A 27909-nucleotide genomic window follows, 5' to 3' on the forward strand; every position below is an offset into this window, starting at 1 on the left:
TCGTGTTGCTGTTAACATTCGTATTTACAAAACACAAATGTTAATGTGATGTTAACACATTCATTATGGGGTGCTGCCACACGTTCTGCTGTGATTAAGTTTAGAAATGGAATCAAAGTGTGCTGGTTATCACATGGATTTCCATAGACACACACATGTGATCGGGCTGCGCCTCTGTGCGCTTTTATTCCACTTTTAAACGTAATTAAAGCATTACGCGTGAGTGTGGCCGCACCCTTAACATTGTGTTAACATTTTGTAAATGTTAACACCAATGTCATTAGGTAAATCTCATCTCTTCAGCTGTTGCATTGCATTTCATAACGCAACACAAATGCTATGTGTGAAGGAAGCCAAAAGAAAATGCAAATTGTGGATATTTACACTTTTTATGTGTAATAGTTTTCGACAACCCATAATTACAAGGTTGGCATGGCACACATACTGTGTATTATATATTGTTAATGGAAGTCAAATCAGATTCCAAATTTAATGATGGTCATTACCCCATCCAATTATCAGAAGACTCTGCAGTAAGTCTATGATGGCGTTTTATATCGTATTTACTTGCTATTACATATAGCACTGTTCACACATGTGTCTGTCCTGCACTGTCGGTAGCACAGTAGTGAGTTCTCAGGACAGTGTATGTCCTCCCCCATTCTCCCTCCTGCAATGGACGCGCCCAGGCCCCAGAGCATGTGATCTGGTAATGGGCGTCACATGTTTACTCGGAAGAAGGGGGGAGCGTCCTGTTCGGGTATCATGTAATGTATGTTATTGTGGTGCCGGCAGGGGATTACCGAGTGATCTGCTGACATTAGGATGAGGACGGAGACGGGTAAGACTGGTAATAATACTGTCATCATTGACTGGGAGATCACAGCTAACATCTGTGTATATCTATGTGCAGAGACCAGGAGGACTACTACTCTCATCATAGCTATGGATGCCAGAAGCTTCATTCTTCTCTCTACATAATATCCTGACATGGGAGTCTGCAGAGGCCTGTGATGTGCAGCTGTTACCCCAGGTGCTAGTGTCCACCATGGTGCAGCTGTACAACTGCCATCCCTTTGGATCGCAGAGGATCGTCCCCACCAGACAGGCTCCAGAGGTGTTCTGCTGCAGCCGTGACAGCGTCTTTGTCACCTGCGCCGGTGGCTGTAAGGTGGAAGTGTTCAGCGTGGGACAGGAGTTGTGTCAGCCTGTCTGCAGCTTCAACACGTTGGGCAGAGTGGTGCATATGAGCTACAGCGATGTAGGTAAGTCTGCGGGGCACAGGGGGCAGGATCTTTACACCGTTACGTGGCTTATATTGCAATGTTTAACCCCAAAGGCCTTGTACACAATACAAACACGTGGTTACCTATCTCAGGCATTTCAGGAGAAACGCATCTCCGATCAGGTTAGTTAGCGTTGTGTTTACAAACCTCGGCCCAATCTCATTAACGTTTCCAGTGAAACACAAAAGGTACTTACTGATCGCATACGTTTCGCTGCAAATGCGTTCCGGACGAGGCATGCCTCCATTGCACTAGTGTAGTTGTATACGCAGCGCTAGCGGTACATGTGACTGCACTCTTAGTGCTAACACCCCTGATCAGTGCTAGCAGGCTATATACCAAATGGAGGGGCCGGCTGTGCACTCCAGGGGGCCGGCTATGTAGTGGAAGGCTGTGACCAATGCCATTTCCACCCTAGGCTTATACTCGATTCAATAGGTTTTCCCAGTTTTGATGGTAAAATTAGGTACCTCAGCTTTTTTAATTGGGGTCGGCTTATACTGGAGTATATACAGTAATAAATACCATCACTAAAAAGTACAATTTGTTACGCAGAAATAAGCCCTCATACATTTCTATACACAGAAAAATTGAAAAAGTTATAGATTTGTGAAGGTGGGGAGGAAAAACTGAACAAAAAAGGCTGTGTCCTTAAGGGGTTAACCCCTTCCCGACACTTGGCATAATAGTACTGCACGGCAGTAGTACTGGCAGTTGCTCCCGGACAGAGCATATGCCAGAGGCTGTGGGTGTCAGGTACACCCGCCTGTAACGCCCATGATCAGAGATTCCTGCACAGCATGTAAGGTCACGGTCACACGTACCACTAGGCGTTCGTAATAACGCGATGCTAGCGCACAGGAGGAGGTCCTCGGCCCCAATGCACATGCGTTTCCGCGGCCTAAGGGCTTCTGAGCCCCTTTCCCATGACTGTGCAATCAGTCCACCAGGTCAGGCCCTGCATTCATTGAAATGAATGTGGCCGTATGCTACACGTATGAAAATGGTACAGCACTGGTAGAGTACAGCTATTTTCATACGTTCATGTGAAAGGGGCATCAGGTGAAGTAATGTGACAATGCTTTTCTTATCACAATGAAATTGTTGTGCAGTGCAGAAAATATTGTATTGTGTTGTTGTAGAGATGGGTTCGATGAGGCGCATTGGGCTAACCTCTGGTGCCTGTGCAGCCGGAGCAGTACACCCCAGGGTACATACCATACCCTTGGCGCATGTAAGGTAAAGCCGTAATGTGGTACGTCGGCTTCACTGTGTGACAGCGCTGCGGACCGAGGTAATTATAAAAGTTTGTCTTTTCAATAGCAGGCACAGAAGGACTACCTACATGGCTATTTTGGACACTAAACCACCGGTCACAAATCACCCCAAATAGGTGTCCTCTAAGTAGGTCCTAATAACTTTGGTGTTCACCATAATGTGTGGTCATCCCACTCTGACTGATCATTAGAAAGTAGACTCTGGGGAACATCGCAATTAGTAACGAACCACCAGCAGTCGTTTTACCCTTCACAGTACCTCCAGGCCAAGAGGGCGTGATGGAGGCGTGGCCTGCGAAATCGCTATGATCTGCAAAACCTTAATGTTGAACCTTTTTGCCGCAAATCTAGATGTAATTCTTCTGATACACTGCGGCTCGGGGGTTGGGGCTTCCATCGTATGACAGCGTTTTATGAATTTTCCACCTCTCTATGTATAACACGTTCCAATTTTGTTTGATAAATGCGTGTAACCACTTACAATATCTCTTCATCCTTAGGGGACTATTTGGTAACAATTGAGGAGAAAAACAATATTTGCTCTCTGAGAGCCTATGTGAACTGGAGATGTCAGACCTCCGGGAGCTCCCGGGTCAGCGTACGGATGCTTGGCCTCCAGTTAGAATCTTTCCAAAGTGGAATTTCCAAGGACCAGATGGAAATCATAGAAATGCCCCTCTCTGAAAACCCACAGTGCCTCTCTTGTTGTCCTGTGCGGGGGGATCTTCTAGTCAGCTGTACAAGCAAACTAGTGGTCTTCAACTTGAAGTACATTACTATCCAGGATACTACAGTGCTGGATTTTGACAGATCCTTGGTTTTACACATAAATGGAGTTGTACCCAGTCAGCTGAGCTTTTGTTCTTGGTATATTGGTCTAGCTAACGACCTGGAAGTTCTGGTGTTAAGATTGAGCTCAGAGCCTCCAAGAGGAACCAACATTTCCTTTAAGAACGCAACAGAAGTGGAAACATTTCCTGATAAAGGTACAGTTTTAATAGGTATTTTTACTTGTGAGATTTGAACCAGTGTTACTATTCTGAAGCCTATGTTTGATGAGGAACATAAAAATCGTAAATGTTCTTGATGATTACCTTAATCTTTGAAGCTTTGTAATATACTTCATTAAGTAAAGCAGCTTCTTTGTGTTTTGTTCCTGTTCTTCCCACTGCAGTAAACTGTTTATCTGAGAGTCTTCTGACAAATAAGGAGGCTAATTTATTATTAATCTCTTCCATACCTAAAGAATATTGCCCTCGATGATTCAGCTCTCTCAGGAGATTACACTATCCAGGGACTGTAAAGAGTTAAGCCATTAGATAGATTATCAGGTGTCTTTATCTCTCAGCTGTCAGTGGATACAGGATAGAAAGCTGATTTACACAAACTGCTTAATACAAGAAGAAAGGCAGAGGAAAAAGAAGGGCACGTAACAGATTTCTTTATTTAAAGTATAATACAAAGTCTGTTATTATCATTGTCACAAGTGATTTCTAAAATTTTGTGGAAAGTTAAGGAATACTTCAAGGATAACTGTGACTCATCATTCTATTTGTTCTCTTAGTTAACCCTGTGTTAACAATACTTTCTTTTCATAGGTAGTAAGAATGGCCTTGTAGCGCCATCCCAAACATTAGAGTGTGAGGACTTTGTCTTGTGTCACAGGCCTGTGGAACTCATCGGAGAAGACTGCAAATCCTGCAACATATTAGTCACACCAGAACCAGCAGGACTGTCACCCGATGCCCAGAGTCATTGCCACGTGGAATATATAATGTACAGGTAATACAATAAATGATTAGGCTAATCCTGTAGGCTGACCACATGGGTGCCCTGGTATATGTTGGCATTTTTATATTTTTATCTTTTCTACCATCTCTTTAATGGTAGAGCACTGCACAGCCTGCCATTTATACCCTAGCAGCAGAGGTCGCACTAACATTTTTCCAGAAGGGTAAAAATACTCCTCTCACCATTTTTGAGGAGTATTTTTACCCGAGGAGGAGTATGAAAATTTCGGTAATACACATAGCACACTCACACGGCACACAACACAGCACCGCACACACTCACGGCACACAGCACCGCACACACTCACGGCACACAGCACCGCACACACTCACGGCACACAGCACCGCACACACTCACGGCACACAGCGCCGCACACACTCACGGCACACAGCGCCGCACACACTCACGGCACACAGCGCCGCACACACTCACGGCACACAGCGCCGCACACACTCACGGCACACAGCGCCGCACACACTCACGGCACACAGCGCCGCACACACTCACGGCACACAGCGCCGCACACACTCACGGCACACAGCGCCGCACACACTCCACACTCACAGCGCCGCACACACTCCACACTCACAGCACCGCACACACTCCACACTCACAGCACCGCACACACTCCACACTCACAGCACCGCACACACTCCACACTCACAGCACCGCACACACTCCACACTCACAGCACCGCACACACTCCACACTCACAGCACCGCACACACTCCACACTCACAGCACCGCACACACTCCACACTCACAGCACCGCACACACTCCACACTCACAGCAGCGCTCACACTCCACACTCACAGCACTGCACACACGGCGCACGGGACAGGAGGAGGGGGTGAGCGCTGCTTACGCCCTCATACATACAGCATGTACACACATACAGTATATACAGACATGCTGCATACACAAAACAAATACGAATACGTACAGCATAAACACACATAGCACATACACCAACACAGCATATTCATACACTCACAATGTACACACACCATATACACTCACAGCGCAACCGCACACACCATACACAAACAGCACTCACTCACACAGCATATTCATACACTCACAGTGCACACACACCGGCACACACCATACACTCATACAGCATATTCATACACTCACACAGCATATTCATACACTCACAGTGCACACACACCGGCACACACCATACACTCATACAGCATATTCATACACTCACACAGCATATTCATACACTCACAGTGCACACACCATACACTCACGCAGCATATTCATACACTCACAGTGCACACACACCGGCACACACCATACACTCACGCAGCATATTCATACACTCACAGTGCACACACACCGGCACACACCATACACTCACGCAGCATATTCATACACTCACAGTGCACACACACCGGCACACACCATACACTCACGCAGCATATTCATACACTCACAGTGCACACACACCCGCACACACCATACACTCACGCAGCATATTCATACACTCACAGTGCACACACACCCGCACACACCATACACTCACGCAGCATATTCATACACTCACAGTGCACACACACCCGCACACACCATACACTCACGCAGCATATTCATACACTCACAGTGCACACACACCCGCACACACCATACACTCACGCAGCATATTCATACACTCACAGTGCACACACACCCGCACACACCATACACTCACGCAGCATATTCATACACTCACAGTGCACACACACCCGCACACACCATACACTCACGCAGCATATTCATACACTCACAGTGCACACACACCCGCACACACCATACACTCACAGTGCACACACACCCCATAAACACACAGACACACCACAGCACACACACACACACCACAGCACACACACACACACACCACAGCACACACACACACACCACACCCATAGAGGGACTTACAGTCGAGGGGAGCGGAGGAGCAGAGGAGTCGAGGAGCCGAGCAGCGGACGAGGGGGGAGGGGGTCAGGGAAGAGCGGAGAGCTGGGGAAAGAGCGGCATTAGCGACAGCCCCGGCCCCCCCTTCTGATGGGCCGTCTCAATGGCGACCGCGGACGGTACGCCACTGCCCACACGTCTCCCCTGGGGCGGGTGCTCTCACTCCGGCCCGCCCCTAGTCATGTGTCCCGCTGAGCGGTCCAGCGCGCGCTGTGATCGCGCTACTGATATTTCTCTCCTTTGCGGCGCGCACTGAACCGCTCAGCCTGCGCGCTACAGGGAATAATTGCCAAGCGTAACTTTACGCATGGCAATTATTTTGGGGGGTAATGGGGCCTCATCACGCGTCTATGACGCGTGGTGAGGCGTTAATGCGACCTCTGCCTAGCAGCATGTGTAGGTTTGAGTTGTACAATTAGCAGATTTGTACTCTTGTTCTTTACGTACATATAATTATAATGCTGTACTATGTTTTATTTTTATATTATATAAGTATTTCTTACTTTATTTTTATGTAGGAGGTTTGCACCAGATTTTAGCGATGGCTTCAATGTAGAAAGCACAAGACTGCATTCTTTACAATTCCTACCTCTGTATAAAACAGGTAAGGTCATATTGAATGCTACCGGCACAGTTCTGCTTTATGACATTCTTGAAATGTTTTTGGATTTTTCAGGCCTGTAAAGGCCTGAGCGCAGTTCTTCAGCAAGTGAAGCAGCTTCTCTATCTTTTTTCTGTTCTTTGTCTTGTAGTGAGCAGAAAGCCTTCTGAGCTCTGTCCATTTCAGACAGATAAGGAGATAATTATTAACTCTTTCCATACCTAGCGATCACCACTGCCTCATACATACTTCCCTCTGTCTTGGATGTAGCTTGCCCCAGTATTAAATTTGGGAAGCCGTTGCCTGACAAACCTTTTCCACCTATTTATCTCCACACGTCATTGAGGAAAAAGACCAGTGGGGGCTGTTGGAGCATCTGGATTGTAGCGGTCATCCCATGTATAGATATATACAAGTATCACTGGGGTTTCACCTTATTGTCTAGCAGTCTAGGTTGACAGCTCTGTGTTATGATTATTTGTGTTTCTTTTTTATCTTTTTTTAATTTTTTTTTATAGTAAACCATTTGCCTGCTACTGCGGCGAAAAACACAACTTCTCAGAAGGAAATGTCAAGTCTGTTTTGTTTCTTCTCCATGCCACATGTGGGCTTCTTGTATACTCTTGTCCATTCTGTAGAGCTAATATCGGTCTACCAGTATCCAGAAAGGTCACAGCAGGCCGTCCTGACTACCCAGTTTCTCCATGTTATTACAAGGTATTATTATATCAAAACATTTGTTTCTGGTAAGGCTGGCAATAGACATGAGATATGTCAGCAGACAGCTAAGCCTCCTGACCATCATATACACATGCACACTCAGAGCTATTTGTTAAGATGGCGCTCTATGGCACTATAGTTTTAAAGGGAAGCTGTCATCAGCCGCACCCCTGTTAAACCCCAAACATGCCTTATAGGGTGCATTAAATGTTGTCCAGGCATGTCTTTATAATTATGGTGTGCCGGCCTCACGCTGAAATAACAACTTAGCATCACAGGCAGCTAGCAGTCAGTGGGTCGCGCTTCGGGGTAGAGCAGTCAAGCATTCACCAAGCCTCCAGGCAGCTTCGGCATCAAAACTCCTCCCACAGCTCTCCGTTGAGCCGATTCCTGCCCTGCCTTCTGTGCCTCTGCGCTCTCGCTTGAAATCTCCTGTCTATTATCTCCTCTTGGGCTCTTCGTGTATCTGGAGGAAAAACGGCGCACTGTGCAAGTGCCGCCGACTGTGAACTTTGCCGGCCACGCATTCAACAGTTACGCGACTGCGAAGAGCACAGTTGACCGCGCATGCGCAGTGCATGTTTCTCAGTCCGGATATGCGTAGGACCAGAGAAGAGATAATAAACGCACTGCACTTGTGTGAGATTTTGAAGAGAGAGCGCAGAGGACGGGGAGGCACAGAAGGCAGGGCAGGAATCGGATCAAAGGAGAGCTGTAGGAGGAGTTTTGATGACGGAGCTGCCTGGTGGCTTGTTGAACGCTTGACTGCTCTACCCAGAAGCCAACCCCTGACTGCTAGTGAATATAAGTTGTTACTTCAGTGTGAGGCTGGCACACAATCATTATAAGGACATGCCTGGACAACATTTAATGCATCCAATAAGGTATGTTTGGGGGTTTAACAGGTGTGCGGCTGGTGGCAGGATCCCTTTAAAAAAGAGGTTGAAATCCAAATTTAACGTAATAATAGAATTTAACATAATAATGTTTAAAGGAAACCTACCACTTGAAGTGGCAGGTTTCAGATGGAAATACCGGGCACCAGCTCAGGGTGAGCTGGTGCCGGAGCTTATTTTTGTTAGTGTTTTAAACCGCGGTATCGTGGTTTAAAACACTTTTTAAACTTTATACATAGGCTACATAGGAAGTGAAGGAGAGCCGCGCACATGGTAAGCGCCGAGCGCGTACCTCCCTGCGCCGGCTATAAAGTTTAAAAAGTGTTTTATACCGCGGTTTAAAACACTGTCAAAAATCAGCTCCGGTGCTCGGTATTTCCATCTGAAACCTGCCACTTCAAGTGGTAGGTTTCCTTTAACAACATAAGTTTGAAGGCCTCCATAGTTTTATTTTTGTTCAGCCACGTAATAGCTCACCTAACGTGTGAGACCAGTGTAGTGTTTTGGTAGAGAGAGAGAGAATTATGCAGATTTTTTTATCTTTTGTCTATATAAAGACTCTTGTACCCGAAGTGGAACATAAAGAAATATGAATTTGTTTCATTATAGCCACCTGTGAGCCGTGATGCACCCCCATTAGCTTTAATAATAATAATTTTTATTTATTTATATAGCGCACACAGATTACGCAGCACAACACAAAGCATATCAAATTTGTCCCTGTCCCCATGGGGCTCACAATCTAATCAACCTAACAGTATGTTTTGGAGTGTGGGAGGAAACCGGAGTACTCAGAGAAAACTCATGCAAAACACGGAGAGAACATACAAACTCTTTGCAGATGTTGACCTGGGTGGGATTAGAGCCCAGGACCCCAGTGCTGCAAGGCAGAAGTGCTACCCACTTACTTTCAGTGTACTTCAAAAATGTGATTTAAGGTTTTGCGCATAATACATTATTTATAATTTTTCACAGTCAAACATTTTTTAATTTGCATATTACAATGGCCACACTTCTGGTCACCAAAGAAAAAAAATATTTTCTTCTGTTTTCCCTCCATACAGTAACAATCTGCAGTGTTATACTGTGAGGTGCAGTGCAGCTGCAGCTCGGGAAGAGGACCCCTATATCGATACAACTATGAAGGTAAGTGCAAATTTCTTGTAGATTTAAAAATGGCTAAATTGTCCATTGAGATTTCAGCAATGACTTTAAGTATTACTGCCTTTCTCCGTTAACTCGCTCTTATCCATGCTTTGCATCTAGTATTCTGTTACAATAATTACATATAGACTGCACTATTAAAAATGTCAGATCTTACATCCTTCACTTTTAGATACTTTGGCAAATGGTGCTGTGGGATTTTTTTGTCGGACAAGCTGACTTTTTCATGACGCTATTTTGAGGATATTTTTTTTCAAGTGCCTCCACTTGTTATGGCAACGAGTTGTAGCCCATGCACCACCGCTGTTGAGGTTCTGCACTTGGTTTTGCACGGATCACAGTAGCTGCCGATACCTGCCCTGTGCCCGGTACCATCTGTGAGCCCTCTCTCTACACACTTGGTGGCATTTACATTATGATATATGAAGGAGTTAGGTGGTTTCAGTCTCTTAACTTACTGGTCTGACAAAAAGTGACATGGCTTCACTGGAAAATGTTGTGCCTTTCAGAAAAAAGGCAGTGCTTAAAGTGTGACTATAAAACTATAATAATTTTACCAAAATATTATATGTGATTCCCCCTTTAAAAGCAAACAGAATGATGCCTACTTTGTGCTGCTCACCCTTTTCTGTTCTGAAATGTTTGACAAAAATCTTTCTCACCAGAGGTGAAGTGGGCGGAGACTAATATCTGTCCGTTTATGCCCTCAGGCTGAGGCCCGTTAGCTTGCCCACAGATCCCATGATGCCTTGTGTTCTAACTCAAAGAAATTTAGCATTTCATCCATTTAGTTACCCACAAGTAAATCCATTGAACACTGCACAGTGAACATACAGGATATATATGGTGACAGCCTGGAAGCTTCCAGCACATGGAGGAGCAGGAAACATGTAAGTGGAAGAAATTCAAGTAAACCAGTTACATGAAGTCTATAGCCTGTGCTGTGTGAGCACTAAGGGTTAATGGCTACTCTGCACTGAGCCGATGACAAAGTGGGGGAAGGGGGAACAGCATAAGGAGAGGAGAGGACAGAGAGAATTCTGTAGAATCACAGACTGGGATGGAGAGAACGATAGGGAACAAGGAGATCTTGTACCTTACTATTCTGTGCAGGAGACATCTGTATCCACTGTTATGAACACATTCAGCACTGCTACATGCACAGAGAGCTCTGTCACATGACCTCCTCCTCTGTGACCAGAGAGCAGCAGCCTCTCCCCTCCCATGAAACCAACTAGAAAACTATAAACAAACTACGGATTCCAGGGCTTATCAGCACAGGAAGAGGAAGGAGCTACTGCAGCACTAATCTGAGGGGGTAGCAAAGAAACACCTGCATATAGGTTACAAAGATAAAAGGCAAAGTTATTTTACATCCCAAGAGCTATTGATTTGTGGAAAAAAAAATCCTTCACAGTTAGGCCCCTTTTGACGCTGAGAACTTGCATTGCACTCTGACCCATTGTAATCAATGGGCTTTTTCAGACTTGAATTCTTTTTCACGCACACGCACCATACAAGTCTATTGAGATGCATCAAAAACGCATTGCACTCTGAGACGCATGCAAGTGCAATGCGTTTTTTACACAGCAATTGCCATAGAAAAGATAGAGCTCAGTCCTGAGTCCATTTCACGCGCATTACCTGCGGGTGAAAAACGCATTGAAATTGCATTGAAAACGCGTGTGAAAAACTGAGACACTGAACAAACTCTGACTGAAAACTGATTGAACTCTGATGAAAAATGTCAGTTTTTCACTGACCAAACCCTGATCACACCCTGATCAGACTCTGACGTGATCTGCAAAGCAAGTGTGGAAGTGGCCTTACTCTTTAACTGGTCACTTACCTTTAAACAAACCATCCTTTGGCTCTTGCAACCCTTTTCCTTTCTTATTTTTTTCATTTGAAAATTCAGTGAATATCATCTTGCTAGGTACAAGACAGAAGCTCAAGAAGGTGTCAGATTGCACCTACATCTCTTCCCAGCAACAAAAAAGATGCAGCTAAAATTTTTGAAATGGGGCAAAAATTTTTTTGTCTACATCAACAATTATAAAATATACAGTTTCGACTTGCATACAAATTCAACTTAAGAACAAACCTATGGAACTTATCTTGTACGTAACCTGGGGCCTGTCTGTAGTCAAGTTTTACTCTCTATTATGTGCATTTTTGTTCATTTACTTTCCTTTTTTGTTTTCTCAGACTTGCCCACCTGTGTCCCTCGATGTCTGTACACTAAGAATGCAATTATTTATTGGACTGAAAGCCATTCAGCACTTTAATAACTATATAATCATCTTGACAAAAGCCGATATTGAGGACACGGCAAAGAAAATAAAAAACAGCAAAAGGTTATTGTTTGCTTTATGACTTTTCTTTGGAATAACCGACTGTGATATATAAAACAATAAAGAGTACTGTAGAAAATGTAGAGTTGTACGTACATAAAAGGGAAGTTTAATGTAGTTTCGAAGATATTTCACTTATTTATATACAGTACTAATCCCTGAAAACCATTACTTACTGGTTACCAATATCTGATTGATCCCTACAGATCAGCTGTATGAAGGCTGGCAGTCACACTGTAGTGTTCGGTACGCGTCAGTAAATGCTGTAGCCGGTTATCAGTGGCTAGTTCGGGATGTGTGGCTACTCAGGGTGACAATGCCAGTCTATGTACGGACAAACCCCCTTTGATATTATCTTTTTGGCTTTGGGGGTCCTGAGCAGCAGACCTTCACCCTGCACCCCCCCCCCTCCAAATATTATCCATAATGTTGGAACTAAATTTGCAGCTTGGATACAGAACCATGCTGGGTCGGGACGCTGTATGTTCCCGGGGGCTGCATATTGGGCAGGTAGTCATACTAACGTCTATTTCATTGTAGCTCAAGAAAGGTGAGCAGTGTGAAGAACAAGCCCTCCGCTGAGTCTGAACATGGCTGGAATCTCTATGTAGTGAGCACCACACCCACGCTTCAGCTCTACAGAGAAATGGTATCCATTTTATTACATATAGCACCTGTTCATACAAAATAAACCCTGTCTTTAGCTTTTGGTCCACCAAAGCACTAACCCGTATGTATGAGGCATGTCCATGTAAGTGAGAATATGACTTGTGTCAAGTACAGTAAAGCCATTTATATGTCATTTGTCCTCTGCTCTCAGATGCAAACCCTTCCCGACCTCCTCGTATATGTCATGTATTATGAAGGGGGTTGTATCAGTAAAGACATAACCTGTGCTGCAGAATTCCCTATAGTAGTGAATGGAGGGTAAAGCTCCATTTACTTCTACGGGACAACCAGGACAGCATATGGAAGCCAAGTCCCTGAGGTCCATTTCTGTATGAGGCAGGACAACTTGTGGTCCTCCATTCTGCCAATCATCCCTACACTGAGAACCCCAGTGGTCAGAAGTTTATCCCCTTTAGCAAACAGTTGAAAATGGCTTCACTCTGTAAAGAACCATTACTCCTCTGCTTCCCTCATAAACATTTGGCTACGGGCAAATAAAACTTAGTGTAATTATTGACTGCCGTGTATCCGCATATTAGATTCCTATCCAGACCAATTCTCTTTTTAGTTTTCTTTTACATATTTATATGTGTTAAAGGGGAATGTTAGGATACGGCTGAGCGGAGAGACAGCTGGGTAAACATGACATTCCACATCTTCCTACCAAAGCAATTGGTAGATACACCCTAGGCACACGTTCTGAACCCATAGGCTTTGGGATGGAAGACTGTAAGGAGCAAAAGAGTCACAGGGTATGTCACGTCCACTGCATGAGGACCAGTGGTCAAAGTGGTCAATCCCCTTATTTGAGTTGATACTAGGTTCTGCATATTGCACATTAATACATTATTTATACATTATACATTTATACATTATACATTTATACATTAATACTTCCAGAACCGCCCCTCTCCCAAGGCCTCATGCACACGACCTTATGGTCTTATCTGTTCTGTATACATTGCTGTATTCTGGCTGTAAATACCGGAAGTATTGCAACCGTGTGGCACCATATCCTTACAGTATCAGTATAAAATATGGTGGGCTGGCAGATAATGGATGGCTGACTATTGGCCGGCTGACAGAATGCCCCTCCCACTGGTTCTGGATACTGCACGTATATACAGCATATGGTGCACAGCTGTATGCAGCATGTATTTAGCCTGTTTTTATACGTTCCCATTGAGTTCTATGGGCTGTATGGAAAGGAAATACTGTAGAAAATAGGCTCTATATTTTTGTACGGTGGACAATACGGCTATGTACATGGATGGCCGTATTGCCCATTGGAATGTATGGGGCCGGCCATTTTGATACAGTCTCTACACGTTCATGCATGGGGCCTTACCATGGCGTGGTGTGCATGTTATGGCGGCTAAGCTCCATTCACTTCTTTACAGCTGACCTACAATACCTGCACAAACCATGGTCAGATATGATTACAGCTTGCCTCCAAATACAGTGCCATAACTCCTATAACCCCTAGTTATTTATTGGCAACTTTAAAATATTTTGTGCCTGCAGTCCTGGATTGTACAGTATTGTATATGTGCTAAAAGACATAAGTAATGGAAGTTTTATTTATTACTAATATTTACTTGGTTAAACACTTTATCCATTGTGAAGCCTTTAAGAAAACTCTCAATATATGTTTATAGGAGTTTTGATAAAACTTGATAGATTCTGCATTCACATTGTTTCCATCGGCTGTCTTCCCCAGGTGGAGTATAGTAAGAGATATGACACTGTGAAGACCCAGGGCAGTATTCATCTCCTTAGTGAAGCTCACCTGCTGCTGAGGGCGGCATTACTTAACCCAGACCTGGCGCAATGTGAAGACAAGGTGGAGCTGATGGCGGCGTTTAGAGAGAGCTGCGCTTACCTGGGAGACTGCTTCTGCAGGTGAGGATTGGCCCCTGTACAATGATGATCTGGTAATATGATTTCTTTTTTTAAGGCAGTTAAGTTGAATTTGTATGTAAGTGGGAACTGTATATTTTATAGTTGTAGCTCCTGACAAATTTTTTTTGGTCTCTGTGACAATTGGATTTTAAAAATGTTGGGTTGTCATAAGCACCAGGATTAACAATAAAGCTTCATTACAGACACCTGTGATAATTGTTATAGCTGTTTATTGTAGCCTAGGGCTAAAGTACAGTAAATTACCAATATCCAGAGGTCCGTTTGTAACTGGGGTCGTCTGTAAGTTGGGTGCTCTTAATTAGGGGACCGCCTGTAGTCTGACTGATCAGATGTGGGACTTCCCATCAATTTGATAAGAGCATTAGTTGCGCATGCTGGTGCTACTATCTGGGTCTTTTTATTATATGTACCGTATATTCCGGCGTATAAGACGACCTGGTGTATAAGACGACCCCCCTACTTTCCTGTTTAAAATATAGAGTTTAAGATATATTCGCTGTATAAGACTACCCCTTTTCCAACACATACAAAACACCGGTAAAAATTTAAAAAAAAAAAACAGATTTGAATTTAACATGGTCCTTTTTTTAATTTAAATTCTTATGACATGCAGGTATATAGCAGGAAAACTGTCTCTCATAAACATAAGGCATACAACAACAACATTACCATCGTCCATTTTACTGTAAATGTTACCAAACTGTACCTTAAATTTTTATTTTATTAAATATTCCATGCCATGTATTCAGAAGCAGAAAAAACGCATTTGCGCCATTTTCTTGTGGGCTTGGATATTACGCCTTTCACTGAGCGCCCCAAATGACATGTCTACTTTATTCTTTGGGTCGGTACGATTAAGGGGATACCAAATTTGTATAGGTTTTATAATGTTTTCATACATTTACAAAAATGAAAACCTCCTGTACAAAAATTATTTTTCTGATTTTGCCAACTTCTGGCGCTAATAACTTTTTTATACTTTGGTGTACGGGGAGCGGCGATCCCAGGTAAGATGGCGGCACCCATGCGCCGCTATCTTTTTGAGCAGTGGCGTAACTAGAGTCCTCTGGGCCCCAGGGCAAAATTCCCGACAGCAAACCCCCCCCCCCCCCCCCCCGGGTGTGCATAAAAACATTGAACACCATCCACCAGTAGCTATAATTAATGTCCCCCCCTCACCAGTAGCTATAATTAATGTCCCCCCCTCACCAGTAGCCATAATTAATGTCCCCCCCTCACCAGAAGCCATAATTAATGTCCCCCCCCTCACCAGTAGCCATAATTAATGTCCCCCCCTCACCAGTAGCCATAATTAATGTCCCCCCCTCACCAGTAGCCATAATTAATGTCCCCCCCTCACCAGTAGCCATAATTAATGTCCCCCCCTCACCAGTAGCCATGATTAATGTCCACCCCACCAGTAGCCGTGATAAATGTCCCCCATAGGTAATATCCCCCCCAAATAGCCATTTCCTAACTTTCACCTATGCCTCCCCCCCAAATAGAAACAGGGCCCCATAGATTTAAGCAAAATGAAAAATAAAACTTACCTAGTTATTCCGCTCCTCTTCGCGCTCTCTCTCTCTTCTAAAGATCGGCGCAGGCGACGGCTGATGACGCGTCTGCCAGGTCAGGTGCCGGGTCATAGACCTCAGCAGACCCGGCGCAGGCAGGCGCGTCATTAAGCCTGTGCCGGCGTCGATGGATGAGGTGGGTGGGAAGGTGGGCGGATCGGGGGCCCTTTCAAATTTTAAATTGGGACAGCTCCAAGCCCTCCTGATCCAGCGCACGGACCAGATGCAGAACAGTCCGTGCACTCTAAGGGAAAGGCCCGCGGCTCTCACAATTTAAAACATCTGCCCGCTGTGCTGCGCCGAGTTATCAGCGCAGCGCAGGGGTCAGGTGCGGGCCTCGGTACCGCGATCGGTACGCCACTGTTTGAGGCTGCCGGCAGACAACGCTGTGAAAACACCCGCGATCGGTGCTAGCACCGATCGCGGGTGTTACCGGTAGGCCTTTGCTGCAATATGCAGCAAAGACTTACCGGCTATGGAGAGGGCTCAGCCCATGAGCTCTCCATGCAGCGCGACCCGACCGCCGCCGTGAAAGACGACCCCAGAGAAGACAGAAGATTTTTCTGTCTTCAAAAGTCGTCTTATACGCCGGAATATACGGTATGTATGTTATTACATTGACTACAGAGTATGATATCACACTGCTTCTCACAGGCAAGAGATAGTTACATGGCAATGTGGTATAAAAAGTAGTGCAGTATTTTAACCCGTTAACGCTCAGCGTCCGATATATAGGACGCTGAGCTCAATGACTTAGCGCTCAGCGTCCGATATATCGGACGCTGAGCCCATGCCAGTTCAGCTCAAGATCTGAGCCGAACCGGCATTGGGAAACACGGGGTGCCGGCTATAACTAATAGCCGGCACCCCAGTGTAACACCCGCGATCAGAGTTGACTCCGATCGCGGGTGCTTAACCCGTTAAATGCCGCGGTCAGCGCGACCGCGGCATCTAACATGCCTCTGGGGGGTCTTTCCCCCACGATCGGCCCCCCCGAACCGTTTTCGGGGGGCGCCGATCGTTGCTATAGTAACTCTGGGGTCCGATCTGGACCCCAGAGTTACTTGCAAGAATTGCCAGTAAGATGGCGTCTGTGACGTCATCTTACTGGCACAGTGCCAGCCTATGCAAGTGTATAGGCTGACACTGATAATACTCTGCAATACATGAGTATTGCAGAATATTATCATGAACAAGCAATCAGAGGATTTCTTGTTCATGTCCCATGGTATAAAAGTGAAAAAGTAAAAAAAAAAATGTTATTCAATAAAAAAATAAAGTAATAAATCACTAAAAATGCCCAAAACCCCCAAAACATATAAAGAGACATATAACTAAAAAAAAAGTCTAAATCATAACACAAACCCCACATATATAGTATCACCGCGTCCGTAACAACCCGTAGAATAAAAGTAAATCATTATTGAACCCCCACGATAAACGCCGTAAAAAAAAACTGCTATAAACCTTCCAAAAATTATGATTTTTAGCTATTCAATCCCACAAAAAATGCTATAAAATACGATCAAAAAACCATGTGTACTCCGACATGATACTGGTGCAAAGTACAACATGTCCCGCAAAAAATAAGCCATCAACCAGCTCCGTAGCCAAAAAAGTAACAATGTTATGCCACTTGGAAGACGGCAATACATAAATGATAGATTTTTCCCCACATTAGGGTTTTGTTTGACAAATTTAGTAAAACGTAAGAAAATATATTCAAGTCTGGTATCCCCGTAATCGTATCGACCCATAGAATAAAGATAACATGATTATTAGTCTATACGGTGAACACCAAAAAAAAAAAGAGTAAAAAATCCAGTACAGAATTGATGCTTTTCTACTCCTGCCCTCAAAAAAAGTTCCTAAATTTTCAACAATAGGTGATACCAACCCCAAAATGGTAACAATGGAAAAAGCATCTCATCGCGCAAAAAAAATGGCATCACATGGCCCCAATAACGCAAAACCGAAAATTTTATAGCCTTCAAAAGGGGCCAATGAGGAAACTAAAATCCTGGCAGCTGCAGGGCGCTCCTTCCCTTCTGCGTCTCGCTGTGCGCCCATAAAACAAGTAACGGCCACATGTGGGGGGTCTCTGTACTCGGGAGAAATTGCAGAACAAATTGTATGGTGGGTTTTCTCTTTTTATATTTTGGAAATGTGTAAATTTTAGGGCTAAATGAACGTATAAGGGAACAATTTGACCATTCTAAATTTCACCTCCATTTTGATTCAATTACTATGAAGATCTCAAGGGGTTAACAATCTTCGTAAAAGCTGTTTCTGATAGCTTGAGGGGTGCAGATTTGAAAATGGGTTGGTTATATAGGGGTTTTGATGCTAAATATGTAAAATTTCATTCCAAACTGTATTTATCCCCAAAATAGTCAATTCTGAAAATCCGGAAAAGCAATATTCTTTTTGTAAGCCGCGTGACAACAAAATAAATTATCCAGACATTTCAGAAATTATGAAAATGTAAAGTAGACAAATGGGAAATGTTATTCAGCAACTTATTTAGGTGGTAAATCTATCTGCCTGGAAACGCAATGATTTTGAATTTCGAAAATGGCAAATTTTTCAAAAAATTTATCATATTTTCTTTTTTTTTTTTTGTAAATAAACGCAAAACTTATCAGCCAAAATTTACCACTAAAATGAAGTACAACATGTGGGGAAAAAACAATCTCAGAATCGTTTTGATAAGTAACAGTGTTCAAAAGTTATAACCATATAAAGCGACGCAGGTCAGAATCCAAAAAATCGGGCTGAGCCTTAACCTGCAAAATGGCTGCGTCCTTAAGGGGTTAAGGTATATATTTTTTTGAAAGCCTAAATCTGGGGTGCGTCTTATAGTCTGAAAAAAACTTTATATACTAAAAGTAAGATGCACAAAATCTGTGTACTTTGCGACCAAAATCAAGAGAAAGTGTCGGCCTTTACACGGAGGGGTGCGTGCACTGCCTTCGACAGCACATAGAAAGTAATGCCGTCTTGTGTCAGCCACAAAAAAAACATCTAGCACATGGCCCCATCACATGTTCCTGTGCATGAGGGCTAAGGCTGTATGGAGTAGGGGCAGGGGCTGAGCTTTCTCTATACATGGCGGGTGCCATTGGTACAATACAGCAGACACCTGCAACAGAGCAACTGCATGTTTTTTGTAAATTTCTAATGCATTTGGAATTTTTTTTCAAACTTCCAGTACATTGCATGGATTAATGAATTGTGGCCTTTGGAATTTGGGGAATAAAAAGTGGAGAAGGGGTTTAGAAAATATACAATTGGAAGTGAAAAACATAGTAGAAAAAAAGTGAAATTATATTTTTCAATTCATCATTTAAGTAAAAAGATAAGTTAACCGTATAAGCCGAACCGAGTATAAGCCGAGGGTTGGAAATGCATTGGTCATAGCCCCCCTGTAGTATATAGCTAGCCCCCCCCTGTAGTGAATAGCCGGCCAGCCCCCGTTTAAAAAAATAAAAAATTAACACTGTACTGATCTTTCGGACGCCCCCACAGGTCCTCTTCTTGCTTTGGGTCCTTCGGTCTTCTTCGGCTTCTTGTCGGCTCGTTCTGCTCCTCCTCGGGTTTTTACGCTCGGCTGGCACACAGAATAAGGTCAGCCACTTGCCAACGTCATTGTATGTGAGCCGCCAGGATCTTGAGGGAACCTGAAGAGGAGCGAAGGACCCGAAGTGGCATCAGAACATCAGAAGCAGAAGAGGACCTAAGGGGGGGCATCAGAAAGTGCAGTGTTAATTTTTTTATAGACTCGAGTACAAGCCGAGGTTTTTCAGCCCCAATTTTGTTCTGAAAAACTCAGCTGATACTCGAGTCTATACAGTAAATACTTTTCCTTTTTAAGGACAAATCGATTTTGGTTAAAATCGCAGGCCTTAAAGATTTTATTTAATTTCATTACTTGATAGTAGCTATTATTTAAATGTATTTATTGCATTTTTCTATGTGTCTTGCCTCTGTAGCTTGGACACAAAGAGTTCCCATCTCGCACTCCCTTACTACAAGATGTCCAATTTATCGATGTCCGATGTTATAGAACGTGTATTATCTAAAGACCCGCAGCAGGACTATGGCAAAGGCTTCCTGTTCTACCTCAGACATTCACTTTATGAAGAACTGGATGAGATACTTAGTGAAGTATGAAAGTTTTCATGTGATTTGAAGTTTGTTTTTTTTGTACACATTTTTTTTTTTTTGGAAATCCATTATAGGGAGTCTGGCAGCAGTGTTGACCACATACAGCTACATATAGTATTATATAGCATGCTTGAAGATATGTTTAACCATACTTACATGTATCTCAGCGTCATGACTGTGAAAAATGCATTTATATTCCAGGAATGTAGCTGGACTTGGAGCAGTGTGGTGCACATCTGTATGAGATATCTAGCTAGATATTCCAGCAGTAAGCTAACCAGAATCCTGTTTCTGCTCTTTTTCAGAGCAGTGAGGAGAGGCTATAGTCCAGCTACAATCCTGGAATGTAGATCCATATTTCACAGTCTCGCTTCTACTAACGGCACACACAAAGATATGGTTCGACCGATCACCAGGATTGCTACCTATCGTTGTCTATAGCTTAATAGGATCAGAGTTGCTGGTAGACTCTATATACACAGTAACAGGGAATGGTCAGAGAAAAGATAACTTTAGTAAATAAATGTTTCTTGCTTTACTGTTGGCACCATCCTTGATTCCTTTTTGGATACAACCAACTCTCACATGACCTCAACAGCCAATCAGCAGTCAAAGGAGAGAATGTTATCCCTCCTGTATCTGCTGCCTGGCGCTTCAGAGGGACATGCGGGTACCATAGTTTTATAAATTAACACATCTCTCTCTGTTGGATTATCTTGTGTTTTTTTTTTTTTTTGTTGTTGTTGTAATTATTGTGTTTTTTTCCATAGACCGTGGCATTTAAAGTGTTGCAAATTTTTAAGGCAGCAGAACCAGCCCAGGTGCCTCATGTCTTATGCAGTCCTTGTATGTCCAATGTCTGCCCCCAAAAAGTTACAGGCCTTTTGGAAACATTAGGCCCATCAGGAAACTCTGTCCTTATTTCCCTTACAAAGGCGGCCATGGCATTGAAGATGCAAGATCTTCAGGTGTATGAAGCGGAGATGCAGCGTTATTCAGAGGTATAATCCATTACAATGACTTGGCTTAAAGAGGACCTATCACCCTCGAAAACGGCACCAGGAGCCGTTACACTGCTAGCGTTATCGGAAACCTCCAATAACGCTAACAAACACCGTTGTGCTGTACACTGGAAACTGGTATTCAGGAGGGGGCGGGATTAGGGGCGGTGACTGCCACAGGACGCACGGCTGTCACAGCTGGCCTATGGAGTGGGCGGGGCAGTCCGGGGAAGAGGCAGCGCCTCGGACTGCCTCCTCATGAATACACTGGACTGCTTTGAGAACAGTCCAGCGTTTCCAGTGTACAGCGCAGCAGTGTTTGTTAGCGTTATCTGAAGTTTCCGATAACGCTAGCAGTGTAACACTGCTGTAACATTGTAGCAGCTCCTAGTGCTGTTTTTAAGGGTGACAGGTCCTCTTTAGGCCTATTGGCCATGAGTGAGTTTAGTCTGACATACTTGTTCCATGCGCATGTGGCGGTTAGATGGATGGACATGCTGAGTTCAGTGATTCTAGATGGTCCAGTAAATCCGGGACACGCACAGTGACTTCGGATGCTTTCATACTCATTTTCCAGTGATTCTGTTTGCAGATGCAGCTCTTGTACAGCTTCCTGGATGAACCAAGGCTTCTTATAAGAAGGAAAGACAGGGAGGTCGTCCCCACAGAGATGTCTCTCCATTTCCGGGACACTTCTCCTGGGTTACTTGTCGCTGCTTTGGTCACTTTTCATGAAAACAGTAAAATTAATCTGAAAGAAGCAGAGTCATTTTTTAAGGTACTTCTTGCATTTTCTGTGAAAATGATAATATATAAATAGATTTGACTTCTTGAAAAATTTTCATGTGGACAAAACGCTCTAGGGATTGTGTGTTCTGCATATTGGACTGACCATGGGACCCAATTTTGCAAACTAAGTTGTTATGAATCGTTCTTGTAGCGGTACCAGCCATGTATGTCCATCCACAATGCTGCACCTCCCTACCACTTCTCTCTTATATCAGTATATCGCGCAACCCTTCTCTTGAATCTGCCAGCGATGTTCGGTTATTCTCTTCCTTTATTTTAACTTCCCAACCATGTCTCCAAGACAACCTGAGCTGCATCAATTCTCTGGAATGCCCTTCCCCAGGCTATCAGACTAATACCCAACCTCCAAATACTCAAATATGCTCTTAAAACACATTTATTTAGGCAGGGCTATCACACTCGCTACACGCAACTTTAACTCTGTCTTTTTTAAACAATTTTGGCTATTGTCCCTGTTTGTTATCCGGAAAATGCAAGGTAGCAAGCAGGGCCGGCTCCATGTGTAATTAGGCCCTAGGGCAACTTACTCATAGACTGTAAGCTCTTGTGTCACCCACTTCTTTCTCATAGTCTGTAAGCTCTTGTGAGCAGGGCCCTCACTCCTTTTGTTCCATGTGACATTACTCTGTAATGTCTTATTTTATTTGTATATGTTCTCCAGAATGTGTAAAGTGCTGCGAAACTTGATGGTGCTATATAAATACAGATTATTATTTAATAATAATAATATTATGACCATCACATGATTATAACAATGGGAGTATTTTATCATTAATTCTAAGCCACTTTCCTTTACATAATTTAAAGTTGAAGTTGAACGTTTAGGCCCGTAGTTGGTTTGCATCTAAACCTGTGACTCTGGGGCTTTTACATCACTTTTTCAAGTTTGCAAAGTAGGTCTATCCAATGGGGCAATGGGGTTTAGAAGGAGGGGAGTGGCACATATTCTACAATTTATGCCAAAAAAGGATCTCCTTGATGGCTTAGATTTGAGATCAGGAGCATGAAACGCTCTTATTCTTCAGGAGGCATACACCTCTTTATAAATCGCATAACAATTTTATCAGAGGGGATCTGACTGGTGCGACCCCCACTCATCATGAGAACAGACCAAACTGTGGACAACCCCCTTTAAATGCAACTCAAAGTGGATACGAAGAATGGTTTGATTAGCAAAACACTTGGTAAATCTCCCTCAATGTTTTATCCATTTTAAGTAATCCATGAGAAATCAATTGCTTATAAAATCTATTGGCTTCCTTATAGTCTTAAGATCATGGGAGTAAAATTATAACAACAACCTTTCACTTGTCTCTTGATGTGATTACATCTGTTGTGACCTTTGCAATGGCTGCTTTATCTACCGTAATTTTATTTTTACCGTAATTTTATTTAGCATCATTTTTTTGCAGGCTTTATGTAACAAGACTGGTGAAGAGGATAATCCACAAATGCTGGTGGATTTCTGGGAAGCTCGTCTGTCCTCATATCCTCCAGAATCCATCCTACAAGATGTGCTGTTTAAGCTGACCTCCCATTATGTGTGCAGGATATGCAAACCACAGCATGTATGTGTCACATCTCTGAAGAGCCCCGAGGATCTGGTAAGTTTGTGTGCAGACCTGGATCCTAAAACATTTCTCCCTTATAGCCATGGTGCAAGGAAAAAAAAAACCTGTGTATGACTGGATTTACAAGAACGGAACTTTAGCTTGTTGCTTCATGCAACACAGGATTAAATGAATAAATGCTTCCAATTGTTCTATAATGAGATAACAAGAATGAAAATCTAAAGAGAGATTACTGTGTTTTCTTTTTTTTTATGGTTTTAAAGAGGAACTCCTGCAGCCATTTTGGAGTGATCAGCCCTTGGATAACAGCGATGGTGTCTTCTGAGCCTGTGTCATGTGTCACCTGTGGCGATTTGTTGAAGTTGCAGGTTTGTCTTGTGTAGTTCTTGCATTTTTTTAATTCTTTCGTGTGACTTAGTAGTTGCCTCCTAATTGACTAGGAAGGGTTAAATCTTAAAGAAAAATTAAACCTTTGAGGCAAATTTTTTACTTTTTTTTTTTTTTTTTGTTATTAGATTTCAGAAGCGAATTGATCAAGGGATATTAATAAACAATAATACAAAGTAACAGAGGTTGCAGAGATATCAGTCCCAGTATCTGACCATTCTAATCTGTGTTTTGTCAGAGAGAAGGAACTGGGGCTGGAGCTGGAGGTGTGTGCTATGCTAATCTTCTCTCATACTGTCCTATCTGCAGCTGGCAAAATCACTGTGACCAGTAGAGATCTGTGATTTTTCTGTGTGCATCTAGAGGCTGTGTTCACTATGTTCACAAAGCAAATGTTACGTTACCCCAAATGCAATGTGAAAAAATGCAACAAAAGTTCAATTGCTTCACTCCTTCTTACAGGAAACAGTTATGTTCACTTAACAGTCATTCTCACCACTTCAACATTATCAAAAGTAGAAGACTCTTTGCAATCCTTCAAACAGTAGTGATCCCCACACGAGGTCCAGCCTTGCTGGCGTCCAAACAATCCCGTGCTTAAAGCATTCCCGTTCACGTGGCAATTGAGTAACATTTACCTTCCATTTGTTTTACTCTAGCATATACGTTACACTTGTGTTTATGTGAATTTTTTTGCTGCATTTGAGTTTGTCTGCGTGGTGTTTGCATTGCATTTACATGGGAATTGCTGAGTTTGTTACCATGTTTACATTGCATTTGCGTTTACACTTACATTGCATTTACATTTCATGTGGTTTACAATGCCTTTGAGTTAACACTATGCTCATTGCGTTTACATCCCGATTTGTAACATTGCATTTTTTTTTAAACATGGTGTAAACAGAAACTGAATATTCACAGAATGTTCACACAATGTAAGAACACAGCATGGGCATAGGGAGACCACACACTGTCTGCACTGATTGGACAGTATGAGAAGAGATTAGCATAATGCACGCCTCCAGCCCCAGCTCCTCCTCTCTGACAGAACACACATTAGAATGTTCAGATACTGGGAATGATATTCATGCAACCTTGGGGGCTAGAAAGAAAATTCAATGTGCCCATGAATCTGTGTTGCAGCCCCTACAGTATGCTAATCCACATGTGAGAGGTGGTGAAAGGTCCTCTTTTAATTAAAGTAGCTTCTCTGTGTCATTTTCTGCTTCTTTCTCCTGCAGTGAGCAGTGTCTCTGAAAGACTTTTGATGTCCCTCCACTTCAGACAGATAAAGATGCTAATGCTTAACTCTTTCCATAGCTAGGGAATATTTCACTTGATGATTGTGCTCTCTGAGATAACTCTTTACAAACAGTCCCTGGATAGTGTAAAGTCTTTAGATACTTTTTCATATTCCTATATCTCTCAGCTGTTAGTGGATTCAGGATGAATACAAACTCCTTAAAGGACATCTACCATCAGGAAATTGAAATTTGAATTGACCTAATAAGCCATTACTACTATGTAGTGAAACAGCTGAACACCTTCTAGATCATGTTTTCTCTCAAGGCTCAGTGTGATCACATCATCCAGAAAATCAACTTTGAAGTGCGATTGGTTGTATATAGTCATGGAGGCGGAGAGGTCAGCACTGAAGTCAAACTCTCCCTGCCTCATAATGCCTTCTTCCCCGTGATTGATATCATAAACCAGATTCAGGAGATCTGGTTAGTGATGTCTCTTGATGCAGGACCATCAATTACAGTGAGGGGGGCTTTCTGAGAAAGAGAGAGCTTGACTTCAGTGTTAAACTCTCCACCTCCTTGACTTTATACAACAAAATGACATCTCACTTTAAAGTAAATTTTCTGGATGATGCCACCACGCTGGGCCATGAAATAGACACAATCTAGAAGTTTTTGGTTTATTATGTCAATCTCTGATGACCGGTTCCCATTCAATATGTCTATGTGGTAAATCCCTGCATATTATCATTTTTACTAACTGTGTGCTTGTCTTCTGTCTGCATGTAGTCTCTCCTATGTGGACCATCACTGGATATCCTGTCATTTCTTCCTTTCCTGGACTCCATACCTGACAGTAACAATTCCTTTTTGAGTATACACATCATTTGTGCGACTCGGCTCCTGAATTTTGAGGGTTCGATAGACAGACTTCTGGATCGCTGTCCTGAGGCTGTTACACTGTATGCAAAACATGAAATAAAAAGTGGAAGCCAGGTAAGTCTGCATCACATGCAATACTGCCAACAAACTGGAGTAAAATTGTTGTAACTCACTAAAGCAGAATTATTGAATTATTGATTGGTTATTGTTCTGTTTCCATTGTAATAGTTGAGTCAACAACCTTAGAAAACTGGAAAGAATCCATTGATAAACTTCCCTTTCTATGTAGCAATGAGAACTGTTTATACATTACCACATACATATCATTATTATTTATTTATTATTATTACATGGCTTATATACTTTTTGTTTTTATTGTTAGGCTCTGTGGTGGAACAAGCTATTGCCTGAGCTCTGTGATCGGGTTCGCAGGAGTGAAAACGACAATGAAGTATTTATTTCTACTTTAAAAGGTAAAGATTTTTGTATAGCAGAATTATTTTTTACACCAAAAGTAGCATAACGCCAAAGAAAAATAGTAAAGTCCCTGGAAGGTGAATATTTTTTCTCTTTGGGGATGGCTGCCTGATGTATAAAGATAAAAGGCCATTCACCAAATGCATCTGGGATCACTCCAATAACTTGATAATTTAGCATTTTATACTTGGGGAAAGGTCGCTCTTATGTGGTCACATTGTAAATGTTTTAGAGACTCCGTCTGCCCCTCTCTTTACCACTTTGAGGATTTTTTTTGCTCAGGCCCTAGCGCTAGCAATCAATGCCCTTTTAAAGCTCTTGTATTATGTTGGGGAAATTATTAGATCACAGAATCTATTGGCGGAGAACAGTTCTGTATTGAGTAGCACATCTTCAATAGTCAGTCTCATATTTGTCTTGTTTTAGACACTTTGAATGTGGTCTCCATGGAATTTGACCTTCAAGATTTCCTCAGCCTGCTGCCTGATGATGGAAATGCTGCGTTTTTCTTGCCTTACCTTGTAAACCAAAGCAAAAGAAAACTTGTAACTTAACCTGCGGACTGTTATTATATATGCAGCATCTGCTGTTTACAATAGGTGACCAAATGACATGGCTACATATGATATGTTATCTGTACATATAGCACATGTTACATACAGGCATGAATATATATTGTAGAGTTTTAATATATAAAATGTACCAAATAATACGGTAAAGTCTTGAGCTCTGCCTCTTCCCATCACCTTGTGTTTCAGACAGCAGGACAAAGGCCGCCACTCACAGCAGCCTGTACTCCGCTTACAGTGGTGTAACTAGAAGCTGATGGGCCCCAGTGCAATGTCTGTGCAAGGGCCCCGACTATAATGTATGGTTTATAGTGCTAGTCTTCTCATATGGGAAAGTGACACCTTATGGGCCCCCAAAGCCTCTTGGGCCCGGTTGCGACCGCAAACTCTGCACCCCCTCAAGTTACGCCCCGGTCTGCTTATATAGCAACAAGACCTGTTTTACTGTGAAAAGTAAGCAATAGGAATGTAATTTTTACATGTAGAAGTTGTGCGGTTTATGGCAGATAATCACATTGTGTTAAAGGGAACCTACCACCACAAATCTACCTATAAAGGTAGATTGGGTGGTAGGTGGATCAATGGG

General features: G+C 43.0%; 2 protein-coding genes across 2 annotated transcripts in view; one reads left to right on the forward strand and one right to left on the reverse strand.

Moving 5' to 3' along the window:
• HLTF (helicase like transcription factor) overlaps positions 1-1582 on the reverse strand; it is a 34976-nt gene extending 33394 nt beyond the window's left edge. Inside the window, exon 1 of the mRNA XM_072143096.1 lies at positions 1483-1582. The gene's annotated coding sequence lies outside the window, so the exon portion shown is untranslated. The remainder of the gene's footprint in view (positions 1-1482) is intronic.
• HPS3 (HPS3 biogenesis of lysosomal organelles complex 2 subunit 1) lies at positions 669-27909 on the forward strand. The gene is made up of 18 exons (XM_072143094.1): positions 669-841; positions 914-1265; positions 3064-3549; positions 4162-4345; positions 6833-6918; positions 7434-7632; positions 9596-9677; positions 11904-12052; positions 12590-12698; positions 14439-14620; positions 20208-20382; positions 21153-21383; positions 21976-22161; positions 23606-23797; positions 24028-24132; positions 26185-26391; positions 26660-26750; positions 27181-27909. Exons 2-18 carry the CDS (start codon positions 950-952, stop codon positions 27306-27308), a joined length of 3108 nt encoding a protein of 1035 aa, XP_071999195.1. The 5' UTR covers positions 669-841; positions 914-949; the 3' UTR covers positions 27309-27909.

This window comes from Engystomops pustulosus, chromosome 3 (assembly GCF_040894005.1).
Source record: "Engystomops pustulosus chromosome 3, aEngPut4.maternal, whole genome shotgun sequence".
Classification (NCBI taxonomy): domain Eukaryota; kingdom Metazoa; phylum Chordata; class Amphibia; order Anura; family Leptodactylidae; genus Engystomops; species Engystomops pustulosus.

What these genes read in the sequence shown, in the direction of transcription:
- HPS3 (XM_072143094.1), top strand. Translation starts at nt 950, where the DNA reads ATGCCAGAAGCTTCATTCTTCTCTCTACATAATATCCTGACATGGGAG. An exon ending in TTCAGCTCTACAGAGAAATG is followed by an intron (nt 12,699 to 14,438) that starts GTATCCATTTTA and finishes TGTCTTCCCCAG; the next exon opens with GTGGAGTATAGTAAGAGATA. An exon ending in AAATAAAAAGTGGAAGCCAG is followed by an intron (nt 26,392 to 26,659) that starts GTAAGTCTGCAT and finishes TTTTATTGTTAG; the next exon opens with GCTCTGTGGTGGAACAAGCT.